The sequence below is a fragment of the Talpa europaea genome (assembly GCF_964194135.1).
Source record: "Talpa europaea genome assembly, chromosome: 16".
Classification (NCBI taxonomy): domain Eukaryota; kingdom Metazoa; phylum Chordata; class Mammalia; order Eulipotyphla; family Talpidae; genus Talpa; species Talpa europaea.
This window is the reverse complement of record NC_140084.1, coordinates 11,211,452-11,234,459: the sequence shown is the minus strand read 5'-3', so window position 1 is coordinate 11,234,459 and position 23,008 is coordinate 11,211,452. Positions and strand designations below refer to the sequence as shown.

Below are 23,008 nucleotides of genomic sequence, written 5' to 3'. Positions count from 1 at the left end.
AGAAATAACAAATGTTGGCAAGGATGTGGTGGAAAAGGAACCCTTTTACACTGCTGGTGGGAATGCAAACTGGTCCAGCCACTACAGAAAGCTGTGTGGTGGACCCTCAAACACTAAGAAAGGATCTTCCATATGATCCAGCGATTCCACTCCTAGGACTCTACCCAAAGGACACAAAAACACTAATTTTAAAGGAAACCTAACCCCTGTGTTTACTGCAGCACTGTTTATAATAGCCGAGATATGGAAACAACCTAAATGCCCCAAAATAGATGACTGGATCAAGAAGATGTGGTCTATCTACATAATGGAATACTACACAGTGATCAAAAAAGACAAACTCATGCCATTTGTGGCAACATGGATGGAACTGGAAGGGATTGTGCTAAACAAAATATGTCAAAAGGCAACAATAAATATCTGATGGTTTCGCCATATATGGAATACAGAGAAACCAAACAGGATTTGGAAGACAAAACTTGCAAGTTGATCATAGATTTGAGGCACACAGGAGGGGAGGGGAGAGAGAGGGATCAAAATAGGGGAGGGAAGAGCCAAGTAACTAAGATGATGGGCCATGGGTGTGTGGTGGGAGAACTCCAGGGACTCAGGGGCGGAATCAAGTAGTGTCCAAAAATTAACAACCATGTAAGTGATAAATTAAAAAAAAAAAATTCTTCTCCAGAAAGAACGACACTAGGGCGGGAAACCCCCTCACTTAAAAGCACAGAAATCATACAAAGTTTGTTGACCAACAACAGTGTAATTAAATCAGAATTCAGTGACGCAGGGCATTTAGGAAATTCCCCTATAAACAGGAATGGAAGGGCACACTTGTAAGTAACCAAAGGGTCAAAGAAAAAAGTCACAAGGTAAATCAGAAAACAGTGAAATATTACTCAGAGGGAAATTTATAGCTGTGAATAAGCTATAAAAGATGAACAATTTGAAGTCAATAATTTAACCTTCCTTAGGCACACATAAAAGCGAAAGCAAGCAGAGGAAAGAAAATAAAAGTTAGAACAGAACAAAAGAGAACAGGAACAATTTAAAAAATCAGTGAAATCAAAGTTGTTTCTTTGAAACGATCAACAAATTCATCAAGTGTTAGAACGACCAAGAAAGAACGAGGACTCAAACTACTAAAGGCAAGAACCAAAGTATAACTATCATTGATTTTACAGAAATAGAAAGGGTTAAATAATAGTATGCACAATGGTATGACAATCTCAGATGCCACAGATGAAGTGAAGACAGAAAAACACTTACCAGGAACTGATACAAAAACAAAACAAAACAAAACAAAAAAAACCCCAACAAACCTACCCCATGAGGAGGCTGCATTAGTAATCAAAAAACTTTCTATAAAGTCCCCATCCAGATGACTTCATTTTAAATGCTAGCAAATATTTAAAGGATACCAAGTCTCAAACTCGCCCAAGAAACCCAGGAGGGAATCTTCCCCACTCATTTTATGAGGCCAGTAACAATCTGCTAGCAAAACCAAAACGTAACAAGAATACCGCAGAGCAAACCCTCTGGCAAAGAGAATTCAGCAATGTATAAAAAAAGATCACACAAAACCAACTGAGAACACGGGAAAGTCTGATTGTTTTAATATCTGAAAACCAATCAATGCAACACACAATGACAACAGACTATAGGACAAAAATTCACAAGTCATCTCAGTAGCTTAGAAGAAATTTTTTGACAAAATCCAGTATTTTTTTTCCTGATAAAACAGCAACCAGGGCCTCCCTGGTGGCGCAGCGGTTGAGCGCTGGCTGTACCCAGTGCCTGTATAAATAATAAATAAATAAACAAATCTTTAAAAAAAAAAAAAACCAACAGCAACCGAAACATCTGGGAAATGAGGAAGTTCATTAAAATGAGAAACAGGGCCTCCCAGGTGGCGCAAGGGGTTAAGCATCGCACTATGAAGCAATCCAGAGCCTCTGCAACACGAGTTTGATCCCTCAGTGGGCCAGGGAGATACCCACATGGCACAGCAGACCTTGCCTGTCTTGCCTGCTGCTCCCCTCAGCAGTGTATTTCCTCAGTCTGCCTGTTCTGCACCCCCGCTCTGTCTCTGGTGAATCCTCTCACCATCTCCCCCACATCTCTGGCCTGTACCCCCAGCTCTTGTATGCATAAATGAATAAATCTTTTTAAAAAAATGAGAAACATTTATGACACGCCCACAGCTAGTATCAGAAATAAAAAGGATTGAATAATTATGTACTAATGATGACAGTGAAAGTTTTGCCTCTAACATCAGAAACAAAGCACGGATGTCCACTCTCGCCACTTCTATTATTGTCATGGAGATTCAATCCTCTGAGGCACAGAAATAATCCAATTAAGAAATGAGCCAAGGATCCGAACAGACATTCTCCAGAGGGGATGTAAAAATGGCTGATATGCACACAAAAAGATGTCAATATCAACCATCAAGGAGCTGCACATCAAACCACGAGATACCAGTTCACACCTACTCATTCGTTTGTAATTAAAAGATGGGTAATAAGTGGTGGTGAAATATGGAGAAATTGGACCCTCATATATCTTTCGTGTGAATGTGCACCCGCTGCAAAACAAAGATTAATGGATCCTTGAGAAAGTTAAACATGGACTCACCATATTATCCAGCAATACCAATACTCGATAGCTACGAAAAGAACTGAATACGGAGCTCAACCACTTAGCTATCTGTGAACGTTCAGGCAGCATGGCTCACAGTAGCCAAAAGGTGGCAGCAACCCATGTATCTCTCAGTGGGAGAATACAGACACAAAATGTGGCAGAAAGGGTGAAACATTACACAGCCATTAAAAAGTAAGTTGGGGGCCTCCCTGGTGGCGCAGCGGTTGAGCGCTGGGTTGTGAAGCTGCCCGCAGCCTCTGCAGCGCCGGTTCGATCCCCGGCTGCTCCCCGGCCACCGGAGGAGGGTCCCATATGGCGCGCAGACCTCTCCTGCCGCCCGCTGCTCCCCTCAGCAGTGTACTTCGGTCCTTCTGCCTGCTCTGCTCCCCGCTCTGGCTCTGGTGAATTCTCTCACCCTCCCGCGCTTCTGACTGTACCCAGTGTTTGTATAAATAAATAAATAAATAAAAATCTTAAAAAAAAAAAACCTATTAAAAAAGAAAAAAAAAAGTAAGTTGGGCCTCCCTGGTGGCACAAGGGGTTAAGCACAGCACTATGAAGCTATCTGCAGCCTCTACAGCACCAGTTCAATCCCAGGCCAGCAGGGAGCTACCCACATGGCACAGCAGACCTCTCCTGTCTTGCCCACTGCTTCCCTCAGCAGTGTACTTCGGTTAATCTGCCTGTTCTGCACCCCCGCTCTGTCTCTGGTGAATCCTCTCACCCCCGCACCTCTGGCCTGTACCCTGGTTCTTATATGCATACATTTTTAAAGATTTATACAAGAACCGAGTACAGGCCAGAGGTCCAGGAGGGTGAGAGGATTCACCAGAGACAGAGCGGGGAACAGAACAGGCAGACAGACAAAATAAATCTTTTTAAAAAAAAAAAAAATTGTCACAATCCGACATGAGCTTTGTAAACTTACTATAAGCTAAACAAGCCAGACACAAGAGGACGAGTACGATTCTACCAATATGAAATATCTAAAACAGGTAAATATCCAAAACTCACAGGCACAGGAGACATTATCAGAGGAACTCAGGGGGTGGTGGGGAGGAACTCAGTGGTCTTGAGAAAGCTGGATCACCACACACAGAAGAATTAAGATGCACTTAAACCACTCATAAAAATTAAATGGGTTAGAGACTTAAACCTGAGAAGTGAAACAATAGAACTCCTAGAAGAAAACAAAGCTCCCCAATACTGACCTTGGCCACAAATTTTTGGATATGATACCAAAAGCACAATCCATGTGCTGGGAGGCCTCACATCCCCTCCTTGAAGGAGAATCACATCGCATCTCTGAATAGTCATGATGTGAGACCAAGAGGCCACTAGGGATGCTTTGTGAGGGGCTGGGGACACTGCGATCTGGGTGATTCCAGTATGGATCTTTCCTGCTTTCTGCTAACCTGCCCCCACCCACTACTTTCAGAACATTCCACAATTGTCCACAAAGTTGAACATGGAGTGGGAGTCGGTCACACACTATTAAAAACTACTTTAAAACAGCACCTCCCTGGTAGCTCAAGGGGTTAAGCACCACACTCTGAAGCAATCTGCAGCCTCTGCAGCATGAGTTTGATCCCCGGTGGGCCAGGGAGAAACCCACATGGCGTAGCAGACCCCTCCTGACTTGCCCGCGGCTCCCCTCAGCAGTGTATTTCAGTCAGTCTGCCTGTTCTGTTCCCCGCTCTGTCTCTGGTGAATCCTCTCACCACCCCCCCGCGCCCCACATCTATGGCCTGTACCCCAGCTCTTGTATGCATAAATAAATAAATCTTTTAAAAAAACCAAAACTACTGGGCTTCCCCGGTGGCGCAGCGGTTGAGCGCTGGGCTGCGAAGCTTCCCGCAGCCTCTGCAGCGCCGGTTCGATCCCCAGCCAGTGAGGGTCCCACACGGTGCGTTGACTGTTCCCCTCAGCAGTGTATTTCATCAGTCTGCCTGTTCTGCTCCCCACTCTGGTTCTGGTGAATTCTCTCACCTCCTTGTGCTTCTGACTGTACCCAGTGCTTATAAAAATAAATCTTAAAAAAAAAAAAATACTACTTTAAAACAGTAAAACACCAGGACAGAGACAGGAATGTGGGTCAGTGGAGGGCAGGGCAGGCCCAGCTATTTTTGTGAATATGGGGAGAGCGGGATTCTCTATACTACAAGACCGAGCAGCACCTGAGCAGTATCTGAAAATATGTACAGACTTGGTCTTCCTACGTCTGGGCAACCGGAGGAGCCGCCTTTGCTGGCGCTGGGCCCTGTGCTAAGCAGCTTAGAGGACTCCACTCAGTCCTCATCAGGACTCTGGAAGGTGAACACCCCCCTCCTCAGATGGAGAAGCTGAACTTGGGAAGGGACAATGTGGGGCCCGCAGCCACTGGCTGACTGTACTGGCTACACTCCCCAGCCTGCTCCAAGCCCCATAGCTCAAAGCTGCTGATGGGTGGCAAGCCCTGGGTGCCAGTGCACCCCCACATTGAGGCCGACTCTACTCTCATCCGCAGGCCCAGGGCTCCAGCAGCTGTCCTGCTCCTGGTTAGCGGACCCTGGGTGGCCTGGCATCCTGGGCTGCGCTCTATACTCCCTGCCAGGCCCCTGACTCAGTTTCCCTTCTCACTTCACCCAAGAACTGCAGGGCTCCCCCTTCTCAGACTGTTTCAGTGGCTCTGTGATGGGGACATGAGAGACCCCCAAGGCACTGTAAGGATTAAACCGAGCACTTTGTCCTGGCTAGCTGAATCCTCGGAAATGTCCTGTGCCTTGTCTCTGTGGAGGCTGAGAAGCCCCGTCTTGTCCCTCAGGAGGTGCAACACTGTGGGGTGCAGACTCAGGTGGGAAATCCAGCTGGGGAGGATGAACTGAGCCCCAGTGTCAAGGGGTCGAGCACCCAGCTCACACCCATGCCAGTGCCCTGCCTCTCCTCTCCCCCTCCAGGGCTGAGGCAACACAGAGGTCGTGGCAGAGATTTGGGGCACATGACAAAGACTTTTCTCCAGGATGTTCCCTGCCCTAGCTTGGCGTCCTCCTGCCAGGCCCCATCAGATTTCCTAGTCAAGCTCAAATACATGACTCTGCCCCTTCCCGCCCTTCCCGACGAGTGACCCTGCTGAAAGGCATGAGCTCAGCAGGGACAACACCCGTCAGGGACCCTGGGAGTCCACGTGTACCTGCCGCTCTTTCTAGAACTCCATCTGAGGGCCACGCCTGATTCTGAGAAAGGGCTTCCGTCTCCGAACCAGACACAGGCTCACGGTGCCCTTCACAAGGCGTCTCTGCTCTCTTCACAGTTTACGCCCGCTCCCTCCAGGAGCCCACAATACAGCCCACTCTAGAGCCAGGCCCACCCTCACGTGTCAGAGCGAATCCAGGCACCTGTGGTGAGGACACCCCTGGGAAGTCTGGACCAAACCAGCATTTGGACCCTGGAGCCCCCCGGCCACCCACACCCGCTGACCTTCTTGGTGTAGCCCACGGCCTCGGGACAGAGTGGTTTAAGGTGTCCGGCAAGGCCGAGATGTCCTCGAGACGTCGTGCTCCAAGTAGTCTGAGGGAAGGGGAAGCAATGGTCAGGGGCCACAGGTGGACTCTGCGCTGCCCCTGGGCCCTCCACACCCCCTCGTTGCACCTGTCACCCCCTCTGCAGTGCCATTTCCCCTCAACATGCCCCAGCTATGGCACCTGCACCCACCACATAGCAACTCAGGGCACATGCGGCTGCAGAGCGAGTGAGGGGCGCTCGGCAGCAGCCTGCCCGCCTGCCCACCCAGCCCAGCCACTGGCCACACTGCTTCTTGTCCCCTGTGCACTGGCACCTGGAGTTGCCCTTTATAAATGGGGAACAGGAGGAGACATGGCAAGCCCCCTCTGCAGGTCGGAGCAGGGAGCCAGTCCTTACGTCTGTGACGCCATTACCATGACCCCCCACCCCGGCTTTCCTGTTCTCTCCCAAAATTTGCTGCGCACACCATGAGCAGATGGGACCAAGGATGGGGCGCAGGGCAGAGGGTGGGGACCCATGATGGTGACAGGCTGGTAACACAACACTAATTCCCATTTCCTCCCTGCTGAGGCCGGGGAGGTGGGGGCTGGGGACAGCCTCCCCCAGGGCTTGAGCCCCTGGGGCCCGCTGGAAGGGCAGGAACGGCACTGCACAGGTTTTCTACGATCCCATGCAGACGGGGGGAAAGGAGCAGAGTCCTGGAGCCCTCAGTGGCTTTTACAGGTTTTTTATTTAGATTGACCAGGCATATGTCAGGCAGGGGTGCTGGGGGGCCAGGAGGCTGCCAAGCCTCCCAGCCCCCAGCAAATCCTCACTCTATCTGGGCTCTCTGCTTCTTCTCTGCTTCTTCTCTCGGCTTCTGTGCTCCTCTGCTTCTTTCTTGGCTTCTGCTGGCGTCCCCGAGACACCTCCCCTAAAAGCCCAGTCAGCCCAGGTGAATGCCATCTACCTATGCCCACACCCTACTCCAGGTGCCCGCCATCAGGCATGCATTCGGGACCGCAGGGTTCCGTCATCTACCCTGATGGCGGGAGGGCAGAAAAGCCTGATACTTTTACCTTACCCTACACCTGCAGTGCTCCCTTCCTGCAGTGTGAAGGGGGAGGCTGAGCCCCAGAATTCACCCACGTTGGTCAGAACAGAGGGCAGGGCTGTGGGGGGTGGGGCACCACCAAGGAACCTGACCCTTCTAGGTCCCCGTTCTTTCCCTGAGATAGGGGCTCGCCTAGAACAGTGTCTGGAGGTACAGGGGTTCACAAGTTGCTTCTGGGAAATGCTCCCCTCACCCCCGGCCACATTTATCGGGATTCAGAGGCTTAGCGAGCTCTGCTTGCAGGTGCTCCTCCTCACACAGAGCGGCTGTTTAGTCAGCATTTCGCGGCCCTCCTGAGCCAGGTGAACTTTCTTGGGCAGGATCCAATTTAGCATCCCAAGGAGCTATGGTTACAGCTCACACCTGGGAATGTCAGGAATGTGGGCAAATAACCTGAGATTTCCCCCCCCCCAACCCCGCCCCGGGGAAGCTCTGTAGTAGTCCTCTGCCCCAACTGAGGCCCCCGGGGCTGCAGGGAACACTCAGAAACCCCCTCTGGCCCAGGAACAATGAATGACCTTCAGCATTGAGCGCAGGGAGCTGTCTCCCAGGACATCCCACGCACCCTGCCCCACCCTGGTGCCCAGGCCGAGAGCCTCGCAGGACACTCAGCCCCGGCCTGTGGTCCAGGGTGCCTGTGTCCTCTGCACGTAGGCCTGGGGGCAGCCCCTTGTCCACATCATGTCTAGCCTGTCTCAGGGATCTGCCATGAGCAGGCCCCACGCCGCTTCTTGTCACCTTCGAGGGCCTGGGAAGGCAACCAGGTGTGTGTGGTGGAGTTGTGGGGGCCGGGTCTACTTGGGGCACAAGGGGGACATCCCCGCCAGTGCCCATTTTATTCCCCTGAATACTCTGCAAAAACTGGGGTCTCTCCTTGCCAAGCCAAAGGAGTGACAGCAGCCTCCCCACTGCCCGCGCTCCAAGTCACCTGGGCCCACAAGGGCCAGCGAGAGATTTTGGATTCAAGAATTTGGGGGTCTTCAGCTCGCCTCTCCCCTACAGGCAGCGGAAAGTGGAGCTGGGTGAGCAGGAAGATGCCTACCCCAGATCCTCCGGCACCCCAGCTCCAGCGGCGCCTGGCCTGTGGGTGTCGGTGGAATGGGGGAGCCCAGTTCCTTCTCGCCGAGGAGCGCCTCCTCCGGTGGCTTCCCACCGCCTGCAAGGGCGGAGTCACGCTTGGTAAGATGGAAAACTAGGCCCCGCGGCGGGCATGGGCAAGGGAGCCGAGCAGGCCGCCCGGGAGCAAGGCCGCAGACCGACCGCCATGACCAGCGGCGCCAGCCCCGCCCCGGGAGCGCAGAGGCAGGGCCGGGACCCGCAGACAGCAGGTGCACAGAGGGCCCGAGCTAGAGAGCGCCGGGCGACCGCGAGAGCCGCCAGCCCTCCTGCGGCCGCGGACGCCCCCTTCTCCCCAAGGCAACGAGCCCGCCTCTTCTGCTCCCCGCTCTGCCTCCGGGCAGCTCCTTCACCCCCACACCTCCGGCCTCGCCCCAGTACTTGCCCCGCTGCAGGAGGGAGGACGCCCCGACCCAGCCAACTCCGCATCAGCGGTTGACTCCAGGCGACCCCTGCCCGCCCCGCGGATTCTCACTCACCCCAGCTCAGAGTCACGGGCTCCTCCCGCTAAACCCCGAACCCACAGCCCCGTCTGTTCACAGCCCCGGCCGGCGCGGCCTCTCACCCGAGCCCCTGGGGCGCCACCCGGCCGCCCCCGCCTCACCCCCGCGGCAGCCCCGAGGCCAGGCCGCCCGAGGAGCGCGCACCCCTCTCGCTTCCCGGCGCCCCGTTTATCTCCTCACCCTTAAACCACGTCCCCCGCACGCAGGCCCCGGCTCTGGGGGGGACGCCCCGGGGAGCGAAGGCGCCGACCCACCCGCCCGGCCGCGAGGCGCTCGGGCCCACAGAGCCGCCATGGTTCCCGCCGGCCCGGAAGGCCGCCCGCGGAGGCCCGGGGAGGCGGCACTCAGGCCCCTCGGGCGGCGGCCGCGGTTCTGGGCCCGGCGGGAGCGGGAAGAGGCGCCCGTGGCCGACGCCCACCTGTCCCGCCGCCAGCCTGCGCCTCACCTCTCGGCCCTCAGGCCCTCCTCGGGCGCGGCGCGGGGCCCCGGGCGCGGGGCGCGGGCTCCTGGGCGCGGCGGCTGAGGCGTCACAGATCACGGACTGCGGCACGAGCCGCGCCCGGCCTAGGCCCCCGGGGCCCTCACTGGGGGGACCCAGAGCCGGGAGGACGCCAGCAACCCCGCCCCACGCAGGCCCACGCAGGCCCACGCAGGCCCACGCAGGCCCACGCAGGCCCACGCAGGCCCACGCAGGCCCACGCAGGCCCACGCAGGCCCACGCAGGCCCACGCAGGTGCGTGAGGCTTCCTGTCCTTAAAGGCGCAGCGGCTGTGGGCGGCTGCGGGCCTCTGCCCTGGGCTCGCCACCCGCCATGCAGCCACTTTGCCATCAAAACCCCGGAAGCCCACAGGGTGCCTGGTGTGGATTGGAAAGGGGGGCAGCAGGCACTGGGGCGGGCAGTGAGGGCAGGCCGCCTCCTTCCCCCCCCCCCCCCCCCCCCCCCCCGCAGACAGCTCAGGTTGGGAAGTTATTCTCACATTTCCAAGTTCTGACGCTTCCATCTGTGCCCACGGCAGGTCTGGGGGTGCAACGTAGGGCGAAAGGACCAGCTCGGGAGAGGGAGCTGCTCACCTGTGCCCTGGCTTCCCTCCACGCCCTGGGCGCGGGGAGTGGGTGCAGGTGTGGCTGGGGGCCAGCATGCCGTCTGCCCCCACACCTAGGGTCAAGGTTCAGCGTCGCAGAGGCAGAGGGAGCTGGGACAGTACTCACCCTTTCCCCCAAACAACCCCCTGTCCCCGCCCCACACCCCCACAGAAGGCCCCAAGCCAACCACGACAAGCGAACTCGGCTGTGGGGCCCCTGCACCCTGTGAGAGGGGCCGCTGCACTTCCACTTGTGGAATGGCCGTGAAACCCGCGTCCAGTGCAGCCCAGCGGTGACACTCGGGGCGCTTCCCTGGATTTCTTAGGTGGTACCCTGCCCCCCTCTTTTCAGAACTGAGGCACAGAGCTGGAGCTTGACCCCACCTGCCTCCTTGAGCCCATGTTCCCTCAACCCAACCGGAGGCGGGTCTTGAGGGGAGAGCCCCCAGGGGGCAGCAGGGAAAGGCAGGGGTGTGCTGTGACTGGCTGCTGTGTCCGCCGCGGGGAGGGCAGGGGCGTCTGCCCTGTGGGATCCTGTGGCCTCCACCAGTCCACGCGCAGAGCAGGACAGAGAGACCCACCAGGCCTCCCGCGCAAAGCTTCTCATGACGCTGACCTGGAACGTGCCCTGCGGCCCTCACGGACCTGGGACAGCTGATGAGATGTTATTTATCTCCCAGCTGGGCCTCTGCCCAACTAATGCGGGCACCTCTGCTTCTGCCAAGGACCCCGAGTCTGGCAATTGCAGGGGTCTCTGCCAATAAGTCCCTAGGACCCATTTCTAAAGGCCCCAGGACTCAGCCTCTGACGTGACCTTTCACATGCTAGGAGTCTGCTCCCTGGAGGGAAATGTAGCCTGGCCCAGCCCTCCATGGGCGCCAGATGCCACCAGCCTTCACCGCCCCAGCTGCCAGCCTGGCCCCTCACTTAGCCCAGCCATACCTGCTTCCCACCTAAGAAGTCTGTCCACCAGAGGGGGCCGGGCCAGTGGCCAGCCACAGCCATGCTCCAGAACCTGCATCTGGGGCAAGGCCCTTGGCCCGTGGCCAGTCTCAATGAAGCGCAGGCCCCGATGCCACACCATTTCTCCAGCCAGGGAAGGCCCTTCCTCACCCCTCTTGTTCCATATGGAATGGCTACTGATGGCCGTTGTCCCAGGAGTGAGGACACCATCACCCCCAGGGATGGGGGCAAGGAATGGAGACCCCAGCACTGACTTTCAGGCCAGGTCAGGGCATCCCCCCCCATCCCCAGAGCCTCGTGCCCCATGCCAACACCCTGGGGGCGCGGAGGTCAATAAGGACTCCCAGGGAGGGAAGGGGGACAGGACCCAGGTTAGAGCTGCCGCCTTGAATCCTCGCTCCACAGGAGGGCATGGGGACCTCACGGCCCCTGTGGTGCAGACGGGCTCATCTGCTCCCCACGCCTTCCCCGGCCGTGCCCTTAATACTTGACCAACACTTTCTCAGCGGAAGATGAAGAAAATGCTGACACTCCTTGATTCGCTCTTGGACAATGTTGTCATTCAATAGCCTTGGCCTTTTCCAACAACCCAGGAAAGCAGGTTAAATAGTGTCACCCCTCCCCCCTCCCCTCACCCCCCACCCCTGATAGATGAGAAACCCGAGACCTGGAGAGAGAATGGCTGAAGTCTACAGAGAGCTGCTTTGGGTCCAAGATGCCCCACTGCACGCACACACCCGCCTTCCAGACTGGCACCGGAGATCTAGGCTCTAGGTGGACACAGGCTGGAGCCATGGATACACACACCGTGATGCACAGTTGCTCACCACACCCACCACTCTGCTCCCGCATAGTCTCTGACCATGGCCTGGAAGAGCCGGCCCAGGCAGCCCCCTCCTCAGAGATTGTGGAGCTCGTGGGGGGGAGCTGTGATCTGAACCTCCAAGGCTCAGAGCTGTGGCCCCTTCTCAGCCAGAAAGCAGAGCTTTGAAATCTGAGCTGGGGTTGCCATATGGGCTAGAAGGGTCACACCACCCTGCCTTCTTTGCTTTCCGCCCTGCCCTGGGCGGGTTCTGAGCTTCCAGCTGGGGGTGGTGGGCCTGGGGCCTCCACCAGCCCCCCACAAGGAAGATACACCACACACACAGCGGGGAGAGGTTCTGGGTCTGCCCTCATGGGTATGTTTCGCCCCAGGCACCTCTTCCGTAAGCTCTTCACCCGTTTCCAAGTGGTGGTGATGCCACTTGTACCCGGTGCCAGGTCATACTTTTGGGGGGTGGTGTAGAGTCCTGGGGCAGGGTGCTTTGATGGACCCAGAGTGCAGACTTCGGTCTCTGGGGTTCCCCGGTTCCTGGGGACCACCTGGAAAAAGGCAGGCACAAGCTGTTAAGCTTGGGGAGCCACCTGGGAGCTCAATATGCCAATGGAGGCTTCCCAAAGCCTTGGGTCAGGTGTTAGCTGAGGCTACCCCACCCCCAGGGACCTGCAGAGTGTCTGCTAGTGTGATGACCATTCAGAAACTGCTGGGGCTCTTTATCCCGGGGTTAATCAGGGGGAATAGCCAGATTGGGTGCCTGGAAAGGTTTGTTCAGGGTGAAGCCAGCACTAGGTGCTCTCCAGAAAGAAGTGGGGGACCCTAGAGGTGAGGGCTTGGTTCCAAGCCCACACCCTAGGTGAGTTCGGGACCTGCCTCTCCCAGGACAGCCAGCACAGAGACCGGGTCTCCAGGACAGGGAGTAAGGTCTTGGGGTACATTAGGTGGGGGATGGGTGCCCGTGGAAAAGAGCAGGCGGGGGTGGGTGGAGGGTTTGTCGGCTCTTTATTGGGGTGGGGTGCATCATTCCCAGGGACCTCTGCGCTGGGCCCGTGTGCACACAGGAACGTCCACCTGTGTATACACACCTCTGCCCGAGGCCGGCGCTCTGGCGCCGTCAACTTCCGTCACAGAGGGTACTAGAAAGAGACCAGTTCCAGCAGGCAGGTGGCACCTGAGGTTGCGGCCCCACCCTGGTGGGAGCCGGCTCTATCAGAATGAGGGTGCAGCTGACAGGGCTGGGGGCCCAGGGCTGGGCTGAGAGGAGCTCGAGTAGACAGCAGCCTCTACCCCCTGCCCCAGGCAGGTCCTCAGGCTCCTGAAGACCCCGGGTGCTCCGCGGGCCACTCCTGGCCCTGCCCCATGCCAGCCTGTCAGAGGACGACCCTCCTGTCCAGGTGGTCCCCGCGCCCACTCCGCTGATGCCTCACTTCCAGGTGCTTCTTCTGGACCTTCTCGAAGTGCTGCAGCAGTTCTGCATAGTCAATGCTGGGGGTGTCTGACTTCTGCGACCTGGGGGCGGCCTCCAGACTGTCTCTGCGGAGAGGAAGCAGGTCAGTGGACCGGCACAGGAGGGTTGCAGGGGGCTGGCACCTGTCACTGGGCATTAGGGGGTCAGGGCTAGCACAGCTCAACCTCAGGGAGCCTCTGCCTCGAGCCCAGCAGTCCTTTTCCAACAGTGAACCCCAAAGGGCTGGTGAACCCCAGGAGTATCCCCTGCCCTGCAGCTGGTGGGACTGGTCACCATGGCTGCTTGGATGAGGCTTCAGTCTGTGGGCTGCCACGGTGCCCAGAGCGGGCATTGCATTGGGAAGCATTTCCTGTTCACCAGCGGCTGCCAGTGTCTCGGGAAAGGGGCTGAGTGGGCCGGAGCTGGGTCTGGGCTCGGTGACCACACTTGCTGGGGGCAAGTCCCTCCACCCGGTCTGGGCCAGACAACCTCTCTGGTGGCCAAGCGGCTGCAGAGGGTACCGGGCTCAGGTCGGGGGCAAGGTGCCGGCAGGCCCACCCCAAGGCCGCCTGCGCCCTGCTTGAGAGCGAGGCGTCAGGACCCCGAGTGGCTCCGGCTGCCCGGGAGGGGATTCTAGACACGGGCATCTGATGCGAGCCGGGCGCTCCATTCAGCGTAAATCTTCTCAGTGGCTCTGCTGGTTTCCATGGTGACCTGACAAGTGAAATTTTCCATCTCGGATGCCAAATGCCTGTGGATGAGGCGAAGCCTCCAAGGGTTACCAAATATAGACACGGCCCAACAGGCTCTGGGGTCGGCGGCAGGGGGTTCAGGGGGGGAGCCGAGGCCCTTCTGCCCGGAGGCTGCCACGCGGGACCTGTTCTTCTGGGGCAGGGAAGGGCGGGGCGGGCCGGGGCCCCCTGCTTCCCACCCCGCCCAGGAGGAGCGCGGGCCGGTCCCAGCAGTGCCAGCAGCTCTCAGGGGTCCAGGCCGGAGCCCGTGCCACGGCAGGGACGGGGGCGCTGTCTGAGGCCCGGGATTGGACCCCTCCACTTCCCGAAGCTCCTGTCCAAGGGCCTCTGTGCGGTGACCGGTGTGGCTTTGGTGGTTTAGTTAAGTCCTGGTCGTCCTACGCTCACCCTGACGGCTCAGAGAAGCTGTCGCTACAGCCACCACCTCGTAGACACGCCCACAACCCCTAGCCTGGGGTTCGGCCGTGAAACTGCACCCCCAAAGACAAATGGCTGTGTTCACAGTGACAGAGAGGTGCAGGGCTGAGGCAAGGGAGATGGTGGGCCATACTCTTACACACCCCTACTTTCCAGGCCCCTCTGGCCCTGACCTTGGTTGGGTGGCAGAAGCCGGGCGCCCCGGTGCAGAGGGCAGGCCGGCCGGCACTCACTCGGTCTGCAGCAGCTCGGGGTTGGGCACGCACTGGAGCCGGTGGGACAGCAGCTGGAAGGCACTGCTCTGGGGCAGCAGCATGAGCAGGCCGTACAGGGCCTTGATCAGGTACGGGTTGTTCTTCACGTCGAGCAGCTGCAGGCGCAGATCTACAGCAGGGCAGGGGGCAGGGGCCGGGGGTGAGGCACAGCCTAGAACCTCACCCTGCTCAGACCCCCTGTTGCGGCCTGGTCAGGAGAGGTCCAGCCCGGTGGTGATGTGGCTCCACAGCCCGTATGCCTCCCCTCCCCTGGGAGCACCTCAGCAGGCCCCATAATGGAGCTCAAGTTCTTTCTTCCTGCTCCCACCTGCCCTTCTGCCTGATCTTCCTGGCAGTCACCCCTCCTGGCGACCCCAAACCCACCGCTAGGCAGTTCCCCTGTCCCCAGGTGGCCTCCCCAGATGAGGGGTGAAGTCTTCCGTGTAACAGACACCCTCACCTGTTCCGCATGGGTCTGCACACAAGGCTAGAAATGGGGTGGGCTGGACAGAGTGGACTAGGACAGCTGTAGGGCAGAGGGCTGGAAACCATTTGTGTGGTGCTGTCCACACCCCAGGCCCAGCATGTCTGGGGTCTCCGCCTCAGCCCCGCCACCAGTGCAGCAGCCAGGCAGAGCTGCACCCCTGCCCTGGCCAGCACCTGCCCCAGGCCTCTGAGCCCCTCTAGGAGAACTGTGTCTCCACTTTGAGTATCTGGACCCGGTCTGGGACATCCTCATAGAAACTGAGCCACCAATCCCTGGAGAGGCCACGTCACCCCAACAGCAGACTGGCAGGGCCTGGGCTGAGGCTGGGGCTGGAGCAGCCAGGCCTCGGAGACACGGTGAAGCAGGAAGATGGGGTCCCCATCAAAGGCGCTCTCCTTGCTCCATGTGGCAGGAACCCCAGTGGAGGCCCCAGCAGTAGTGCTGAGGCCTGGCCGCTCCAGCAGACATGTGGGCCTGTCTCGAGTCCAGTCTCCAATCTGGGCTGAGGAGACAGGGCTTTGCCAGGCACCCCCAGGACTGGAACGGGTGCTGGGAGGGGAAAGGTGTGTGCCTGGCTACTGGGGAGGCCCTCAAGGAAGTGACATCAGGCTGAGGGACACCAGGGGACAGGCTCAGATGCACTCTGGGGGGAGCAGGTCCTCCCTCCTGCTGACAGGCACATATCATGTGAGGCCTGGCCATTTGGTGAAGCAGGCTTCTGCCTGGATGGGAGGGTCCCTCAGCCCTGTTTGATTTTGCACTTGGGGTGAAGCCTGAAGGGCTCAGCGTGGCAGGGAGGGGCGCTGCTAGAGAGTGGGAGTCTGGGGTGACTCGGCAGGAGGGCCTCAGTGTCAGGCAGGCTTCCCTATGGCCCCAGCTCTGGGGAGTGGGCAGTGAGAGCTGCTGCGCCCAGAGCAGTGCCCGCTGGTTGCTGCGTGTCTGACCACTCATCAGCGCCTGCCCATCAGCAACCCGCAAATGCCACTGTGCTTGGCAGGGATGTGGCCATGGCCCCTGGGCACAAGGGGCCACCCATAGGCAGATCCCACAATTCTAAGGCCAGGGCAGAGGGCACATGTTTGCGGGGATGGCAGGGGATAGTTCTGGGACAGGGACAGTTCTGGGACAGGGTGTTCTCCTGCTCCTGACAGCTCTGCCCCAGTTCTCCCCGCAGGGTGACATTAACCCTCAGGTGCCGTGGGTGCTGGCCTGTTTCTCGAGGTCGCCTCGAGGCTCAGAGGTGGGGCACACATTCCAATGTCCCAGTCCTGCTCCAGTACACTCTACCCCTGCCTGCCATCCTGGCCTCACGTTCTTGGCATTCCAGCAGCACCCCTGGGTGACCGCCTCCCTCCCACCTCGCTCCAGGCTCTCACATGTGAAGATGGGGCACTCGATCAGCTGCACCAGCTTGTCCACCTCTGTGAGGAAATCCACAGTCACCTCCAGGTCCCCACTGAGTGGGCAGTCAAGGAAAGTTACCACAGGCCCAGGACAGCCCTCTCCCGGTGGGGCGCAGCTGGGGTTGGGGTTCAGAGAGCCTGCCTTGAAAGGCGGCAGAAGGGGCCCGGGGGCTGGACCTGTGGCTTAGTACACAGTCTGGAGCAGGTCCTGCTTCCTAGCACAGACCCTGAGCAGGGCGTGGCCTATAAAGCACATCAGTATGTTCTCCTCTTTGCTTTCCTGCTCCGCTGTAGGAAAAGCAGCTCAGCTGGGCTGCTGCATGGGCACCAGGTCCGCTTCTGTAGCTCTCACCTCTGCGTCCTTTTGGCTCTGTGAGACTCTTGTCAGGGCCCTGCAGCCTGAGGCAGGAGGGCTGGCCAGGAGGCCCCTGGACCTGCCTGAGTAGATGCTGGTCAGCAGGGCCAACACTAGGGTTGTGGGGAGCGTGGGGAGCCCGAGTGGGGGCTGGGGTGTGTGTGTGGCCTGTGGTCTCTGGGCCACACCAGAGGCTGAGAGGAGCAAATCCTGGTCTTGGCTGTGGAAGCAGAGCAGGCACCTGTAAGGAGCCAGGTCACAGTTGATCCTCACCAAGGCACTCAGGGCCCTGCTCTCCTGCTCCCGGGCCCCCTCTGCCGCCTTTTTTTTTTTTTTGTGGGACCCTCGCCGGTGGCTGGGGATCGAACTGGCGCTGCAGAGGCTGCAGGCAGCCTCGCAACCCAGCGCTCAACTGCTACGCCACCAGGGGAGGCCCAAGGCCACCAATTTTGCATCCTAAGTAGTGCTCCCACCAAGACCCACATACTAGACATTCACTGAAGAGGCTGGTTTGCCTCAGGGTATTTTAAAGCAAATCTGACGTGGGTGCCTTTTGCTAAGGCAGGCCCTGAGGTGTGCTGTGGTGGTGGGTGGGATGGGGTAGGGGGTGTCTTCTACTCTTCTGAGGCCGCCCATTCAGCTTGTTTCCCCTCCGTGTGTCATGTGCTGAGACTGCTGGGCTCTGGATCTGAGGACCTGAAGGTCCCTGAGCAAATCACGAGCAACACACCTGATGTGTGAGCTCCAGCTGGCACCTAGGCCTACCCACTGTCATGTAACCCCCCTCTGCTCCCAGGCGTTGGCACGAAGGCCCCCAGTTCTGGGTCTGTCTTGAAGGTGGACTGCAGTGTCTACAGAAGCAGAGAGCACCCCACATCCTTCCTGGGGTACCACAATTAGAAGGACCCACCAAACCCCTAATCAGCACCTCTGGGCTGGGCCAGCTTAGCCCAATTCCCGGTTCACAGGTCTCTTCAGGGCCAGCCCCTTCCACCAGGCCCTGGCTGACCCTGTTTGAGCCAACATGCTCTCCCCAGCACACCCCGCCCTGAGGTGAAGGATACAACTTCTGGATGAGGTCGTAGGCGTGCCGGTAGTTCTGGGTGAGGAAGCAGAGGGACACGGTGGTGACGGGGTTGTGGCACCAGGAGCGGTAGAGGCAGCAGAAGAGGTTCTGGCTCTCCTGAGGGGGAGAGAGAGGGAGCAGTGATTCTGCCGGGGTCCCCCGGGAAGCTGTGTGGAAGAAAGGGCCCAGTCCCAGGCCTCCGGTCCTTTCAGAGCACCAGGAGCCAGTCCCACGGGGAAGGAGCTGTCACACAGGAAACGCTGACAGCGCCTCCTCGGACCCTGTCATTACCTCCCAGTCCCACATGCCACGTGGAGGTGGCATCGAGGGCCTGGGCGGGAGGGAGACTCCCCTTTGTGCTGGCGTTTCTGCCCTCAGCAAATGGCGGTAATTGTCCTTCCCAGAACTCTGTGGTCCTGGGGGGGCGCGGCTGGCGGGACAGCAGGGCACAGGGGACAGCCGTCCGGGCAGCGTGTGCGCTCATCCTCAAAGGCCATCGCTCCCTGCTCTCCAGCACACCCCCACCCCCTGGAACTCACTCTCACTCGGGAACCGCAGGGAGGGAGCCCACACTCGGGAGCCCCTGCCTGAGGGAAATTCTTAAGGCCTCTGCGAATGTCTGGAAGGAGCCACAGGAGGAAGGAGGGCTGGCCTGGAACGTTCTAGCTGCTTGGCCTGAGACCCACATTCCTGGTCCTGCTCTGTTGGGCTGCCGGGCGAGCGCCTCCCTGCTCTCTCAGAAGCCCTGGCGGGTCTTCACCCACAGCCTGGGACAGGCAGCACCAAGCCCTGACTTATAATGGGTGCCCCGCAGGGCAGAGTACGAGCCGGGGAGAGCGGGCAGGGCCAAGGAGAGTGTTAGCCCCTGACCCATGGCCAAGATATAACCCGGAGGCCTGACCCAGCCGGCACGCACGCCCCCCACAGGGTCCACGGGGTAGGCCTAGCGCCGAGCCCATCTGTGTGCGGGGTGGCGTGGGGTGGGGTGTCAGTGAGTGGGAGAGGCGCTGGACCCGGGGGACAGGGAGGAGCCTTCTGTGGGGGACACCTCTGGCGGGAGGCCCCACGGAAACATGCCGTGACTTGCTGCCAGGGTGGGCGCAGCCACACAGCCCGCCCAGGGGGTCGGTGCTGTACAGACCAGGGAGCTCCCCACTGCCCCTCCTCCCGCCAGCCTCTGGCGCGTGCACGCAGGACCCGGGCCATGGACTCGGCTTACCAGAGTCTTCAGGTCCTTGAGCTGGTTCCTGAGCTGGAAGAGCTCGGAGGAGGTGAGCAGGATGGTGTTGAGGGTGTGCACCATGGTGGAGGCGAACTTGAGGTCCTCCTCTCGGAGCAGGATGTCTGCCATCGAGTGGAAGATGTTCTCAGCGTTCAGCAGGAGGCACAGCTGCCTGGAAGACGGGTGGACGGAGGTCACGGCCCAGGCTGCCCCCTGTCCTGGCCGGCAGCACCTGAGGGAAGCTGCTCTCTCCTGGGGCTGTGCTGGAACCTGGCTCTGAGGCCTGAGGGGGGCCACCGGGGTGTTGTTCACAGCAGACCAGGGGCCCCACCAATGTGCATCTCCAGAGCCCCACAGTCTTACCCCTACATCACGCCCTACGCCAGAAAATGGAATTCGCAGACACACAGTGAGACTCTGGCTACTAAAGTCCTCACAGGAGCCCTGAGCTACAGTCCAGATTCTCCACTTTTCACAACCATGCGCCGCCCCCTCCCACCCGAATGCCAAGGCACTGTGGGCCCCGCCCCATATTTACTCTCCAGATGGAACTTATTTTCGTGTGATGGGTTACACACACACTGGCCATGTGTGTGCTGTCCCTACCACTGCAACTCCCTCAGGAGCACCCTGAAACTCAAGTGAGGGAGGGCCACACCCCGAAATGGGCGGAGATGATGCTCCCTCACCCGAGGAGATGCTCCTCCCCTGGGCAGCCTCACAAGGTCGAGGTCTCCACTAGAGACGGGGAAGGCTCGCTGGAGCAGTGCCCACCTGGAAGAGGCCTCATGCCTGCCAGGCCAGTGTCAGCTTCGTGTCACTGTCCCTGAACCACCACCAGTGGCCAAGCATCCGCCCTGCACCAGGCTCTGGCCCCAAGCTCAGGGGGGCCACAGCGAAGGGGCTCCCCTGAATCCCAGCCTGGCACTCACCCACAGCTCCTGCTTCAGGTGACACATGGGCCGGAGCCAGTGAGACCGGGAGGGCATCAGCTGGCCTTGCAGGTGACCCTAGACTGGCCAGTCACGCCCGCAGCCCTAGGCTGGGCAGGAGAAGGCCCGTGAGCAGGAAACAGCAGCCGCCCGCCCTGTGGGAGGAGGCCCGGGAGAGGCCGGCACCCAGGCCGGGCCAGCAGGGAGCCCAGGGCGGTTCTTCAGCCTGCAGGGGTGGGAAAGAGGCCCCATGCGCTTCTCTCCAGGGACCTGGCCAGCCACTGCCTCGGGCGGGCGAGGCGCTCTGTCCTTGGCCAGAGAGCACGCTGTTGCACGTTCTCTAGTTAGCTGCGGGAGGGGCACCTTTCTCTCAGATGGTGAGCCTGCCTGGACCCGGCCTGCTCTAGTTAGGCATTCATGGAAATATTTGGTTGACTGAACCCTTGGTGGCAGGATATGAGGGACAGGGTTACAGGGGGACTTGGTGGGATACAGGGACTGCTGAGGAGACCAGGCTTTTAGTGGGAGTGCTGAAGGGGGAGTTCCTGAGAGGACAGGCCCAGCAGGGGGACCAGGGGACTGAACCTGGGCTAGTACAGAGGTGCGGGCCAGGACTCCGCCTGCGCGTTCAGAGAAGGTATAAGACTCCTTCCCATGGCCCCACTCCCTGAACCCTTTGACAAGCACCAGCAGAGTTACTGCGGCCAGAGCAGCCTCCCCCAGCCGCTGTCCTTGGATCCTCCCCAGGCCCCTGGGCCATTTGCTCTGGAAGCGCCTGCAGCTCCCGCTGGGCCTCTCCTCCAGCTCTTGTCGCCAAGTAAAGCCCTGCTGACCCTGGCGCCTGTCTGTCCCGACCATCGGCCATCGGACACCCAGCCCAGAGCTGAGGGCTGGTAGGGGAAGGGCGCGCCGGCCCCACCAGGCTACCCAACAGGGAGGCGGAAAGGGATTCAAGGGGTTCGGAGGGGGTGGAGGCTGGCGCCCTCATCTCCCGCAGCCTCTGGTTCTAGACTGTCCTCAGCAAGAAGCTGTTGCGGTGGCCTGCGGGGAGGGACCCTGGATCCCCTGAGAGTGGGAAGAGATGCCAGTGTTGAGGGATGGCATGAAAAGTGGGGAGCACCCTCCTCCTGCCTGTCTGTTCAGTCCGGTCCTGTATGGGTCCCGCTGGCCTCAGGCCCAAAGGCCCCGGGATGGACAGAGAACTCAGTCAGCCTCAGTGGCCATGCTCCAGGCCGGGTGGGCAGCCTGGGTCTGCAGGGCCCTCTCCCTGTGCCAACAGCGGGACCAGGCCCCAGCCCGTCCAGCCCACAGGAACCCGCCCTGTTTGTGCCACTGACTGGAGTCGTGCATTTCATTTGGGGGTCCCCAGGTGGGCTGGGCCCAGGGAAGGGCCTCACCTGATCCCAAAAGGTCACCTCTAAATGTGCCCAGAAGCCCTCCCGACCCTGCAGCCCTGCTGGGTCCTTCCTGCCCTACTCTGTGGCCTCAGGGCTACCTGGTACCTTCCGTCTCCCACTTTGGCTACTTCTGGTTTCCACATCACTGCCCCTGGGGCAGACCAGACGGCCACCACCAAGGAAAGCGTGTGTGATGGGGTTCGGCGCCATGGCCCGGCCTGGTGGGGAGGAAGCGCGGCCCTGAGCCCTGGCTGCGGCCTGGAGGCTGGAGACGTGTCCCAGGAGTTCAGGGCCGAGGGGCCGGGACAGTTCTGACTCAGAATTCGGTGCTGGAAACCACAACCACAACCGACACCAAACCGGCTGTGTATTTACAAACGCAAACACACGGTTTGGGAAGGAAATACCTGAATCCGGAAAGAGGCTTCGCCTGGGGAGGGAGGTGGCCGTGAAGGGTCCTTCACATTTTATCCTCTTCTGCGCTCTTTCAACGCTTATTTTGGCTCAAAGGGTATTTTTCCCGATAAACAAGGAGGCATCGCGCGAGTTCCCCCTGCGGGGAGCGTGCTGGGCTGCCCCGTGGAGAGCGTGCAGGGGGCAGGGGAGAGCGGGCTCTGGCGCCGAGATGTCAGGGCTGCGGGCTCCGCGTGGGGCTGCAGCAGATTTCCAGAATTGACAATGGAAACATGCATCTTACAAATGAGAGGATCAACAGGCGGGAAATGATATTTTTAGCTACTGCAGCTCTTTGCTTCAAAGGCGTAGGCTTCATCTAGAACCAGGCAAGCCTCCTCCAAAGTCTGCCTGTTTGCGAGAGTGATTAGCATAATACGAGCAGGAGAGCGGGCCAGGCTGCTCAGGCAGGGGCGCCTGCTCCAGGGAGGCTGAGCGCAGGAGAGGGCATCCTCTCAATGGAGGCGCAGCCCGCACTACCCCAGAGAGGGGAGTCGCCTCCTCCAGGGCGGGATGTCAGGCCCTACACACCACCACAGCAGGGAAGGCCACCTTCCCGCTGCTCCCGAAGTCCCTTTACCTCATGCAAACTCCGTCCAAGGCTAAGAGCAAAGGGTCTCGGGCTGCCTTTCTGGATGGCCTTTGAGGGGCAGGACAGAGCAAGGTCAAGCCCAAGGAAGAGGGACACTAGGAGCTGGTGCTGGCAGTGGAGGGACAATCTCAGGGGCTGCGCCAGCGCTCCTGGACCCAAGAGGCCGTGCCCTCTGGTCAGGTGCCACCTCTGCCCTGCCCACCCTCTCAGCCCCACCCCTGTCCAGGTCTATGGTCCTGCCTTCCTTTCTGGTCTCGCCTCTTGTGGCCTGGCCCCAGCTCTCCCTGCCGTCAGGCTGGGTCTGGGGGCACACCCGATGGCTGCCTGTGCTCTCAGCAGCCCCATGGCTGGCTTGGGAGGACTGAACATGTGAAGAGAGGCCGGAACTTTTCTCAAACACCACACAAATGAAATGAAAGCTGCGACCTTCTAAGAGCTCTAATTACAGACATCTCGGCAGCCGAGCAGGGACAGATAACACCGGGCAGCTGCCGGGTCACACCAGCCCAGGGC

At 59.3% G+C, this 23,008-nt stretch overlaps 1 protein-coding gene across 3 annotated transcripts in view; it reads right to left on the bottom strand.

The window, feature by feature from the left end:
• Positions 1 to 12,701: 12,701 nt before the first annotated feature.
• Positions 12,702 to 23,008, bottom strand: part of VAC14 (VAC14 component of PIKFYVE complex) — a gene marked incomplete at its 5' end in the record, with an annotated part of 49,358 nt that continues 39,051 nt past the window's right edge. For all 3 annotated transcript variants that reach the window (XM_084257204.1, XM_084257205.1, XM_084257206.1), the window contains 5 exons: positions 12,702 to 13,251; positions 14,568 to 14,718; positions 16,452 to 16,531; positions 17,898 to 18,016; positions 19,119 to 19,293. In XM_084257204.1, coding sequence (XP_084113330.1) covers positions 13,089 to 13,251; positions 14,568 to 14,718; positions 16,452 to 16,531; positions 17,898 to 18,016; positions 19,119 to 19,293 — 688 coding nt within the window. In that variant the 3' untranslated portion in view covers positions 12,702 to 13,088. The remainder of the gene's footprint in view (positions 13,252 to 14,567; positions 14,719 to 16,451; positions 16,532 to 17,897; positions 18,017 to 19,118; positions 19,294 to 23,008) is intronic.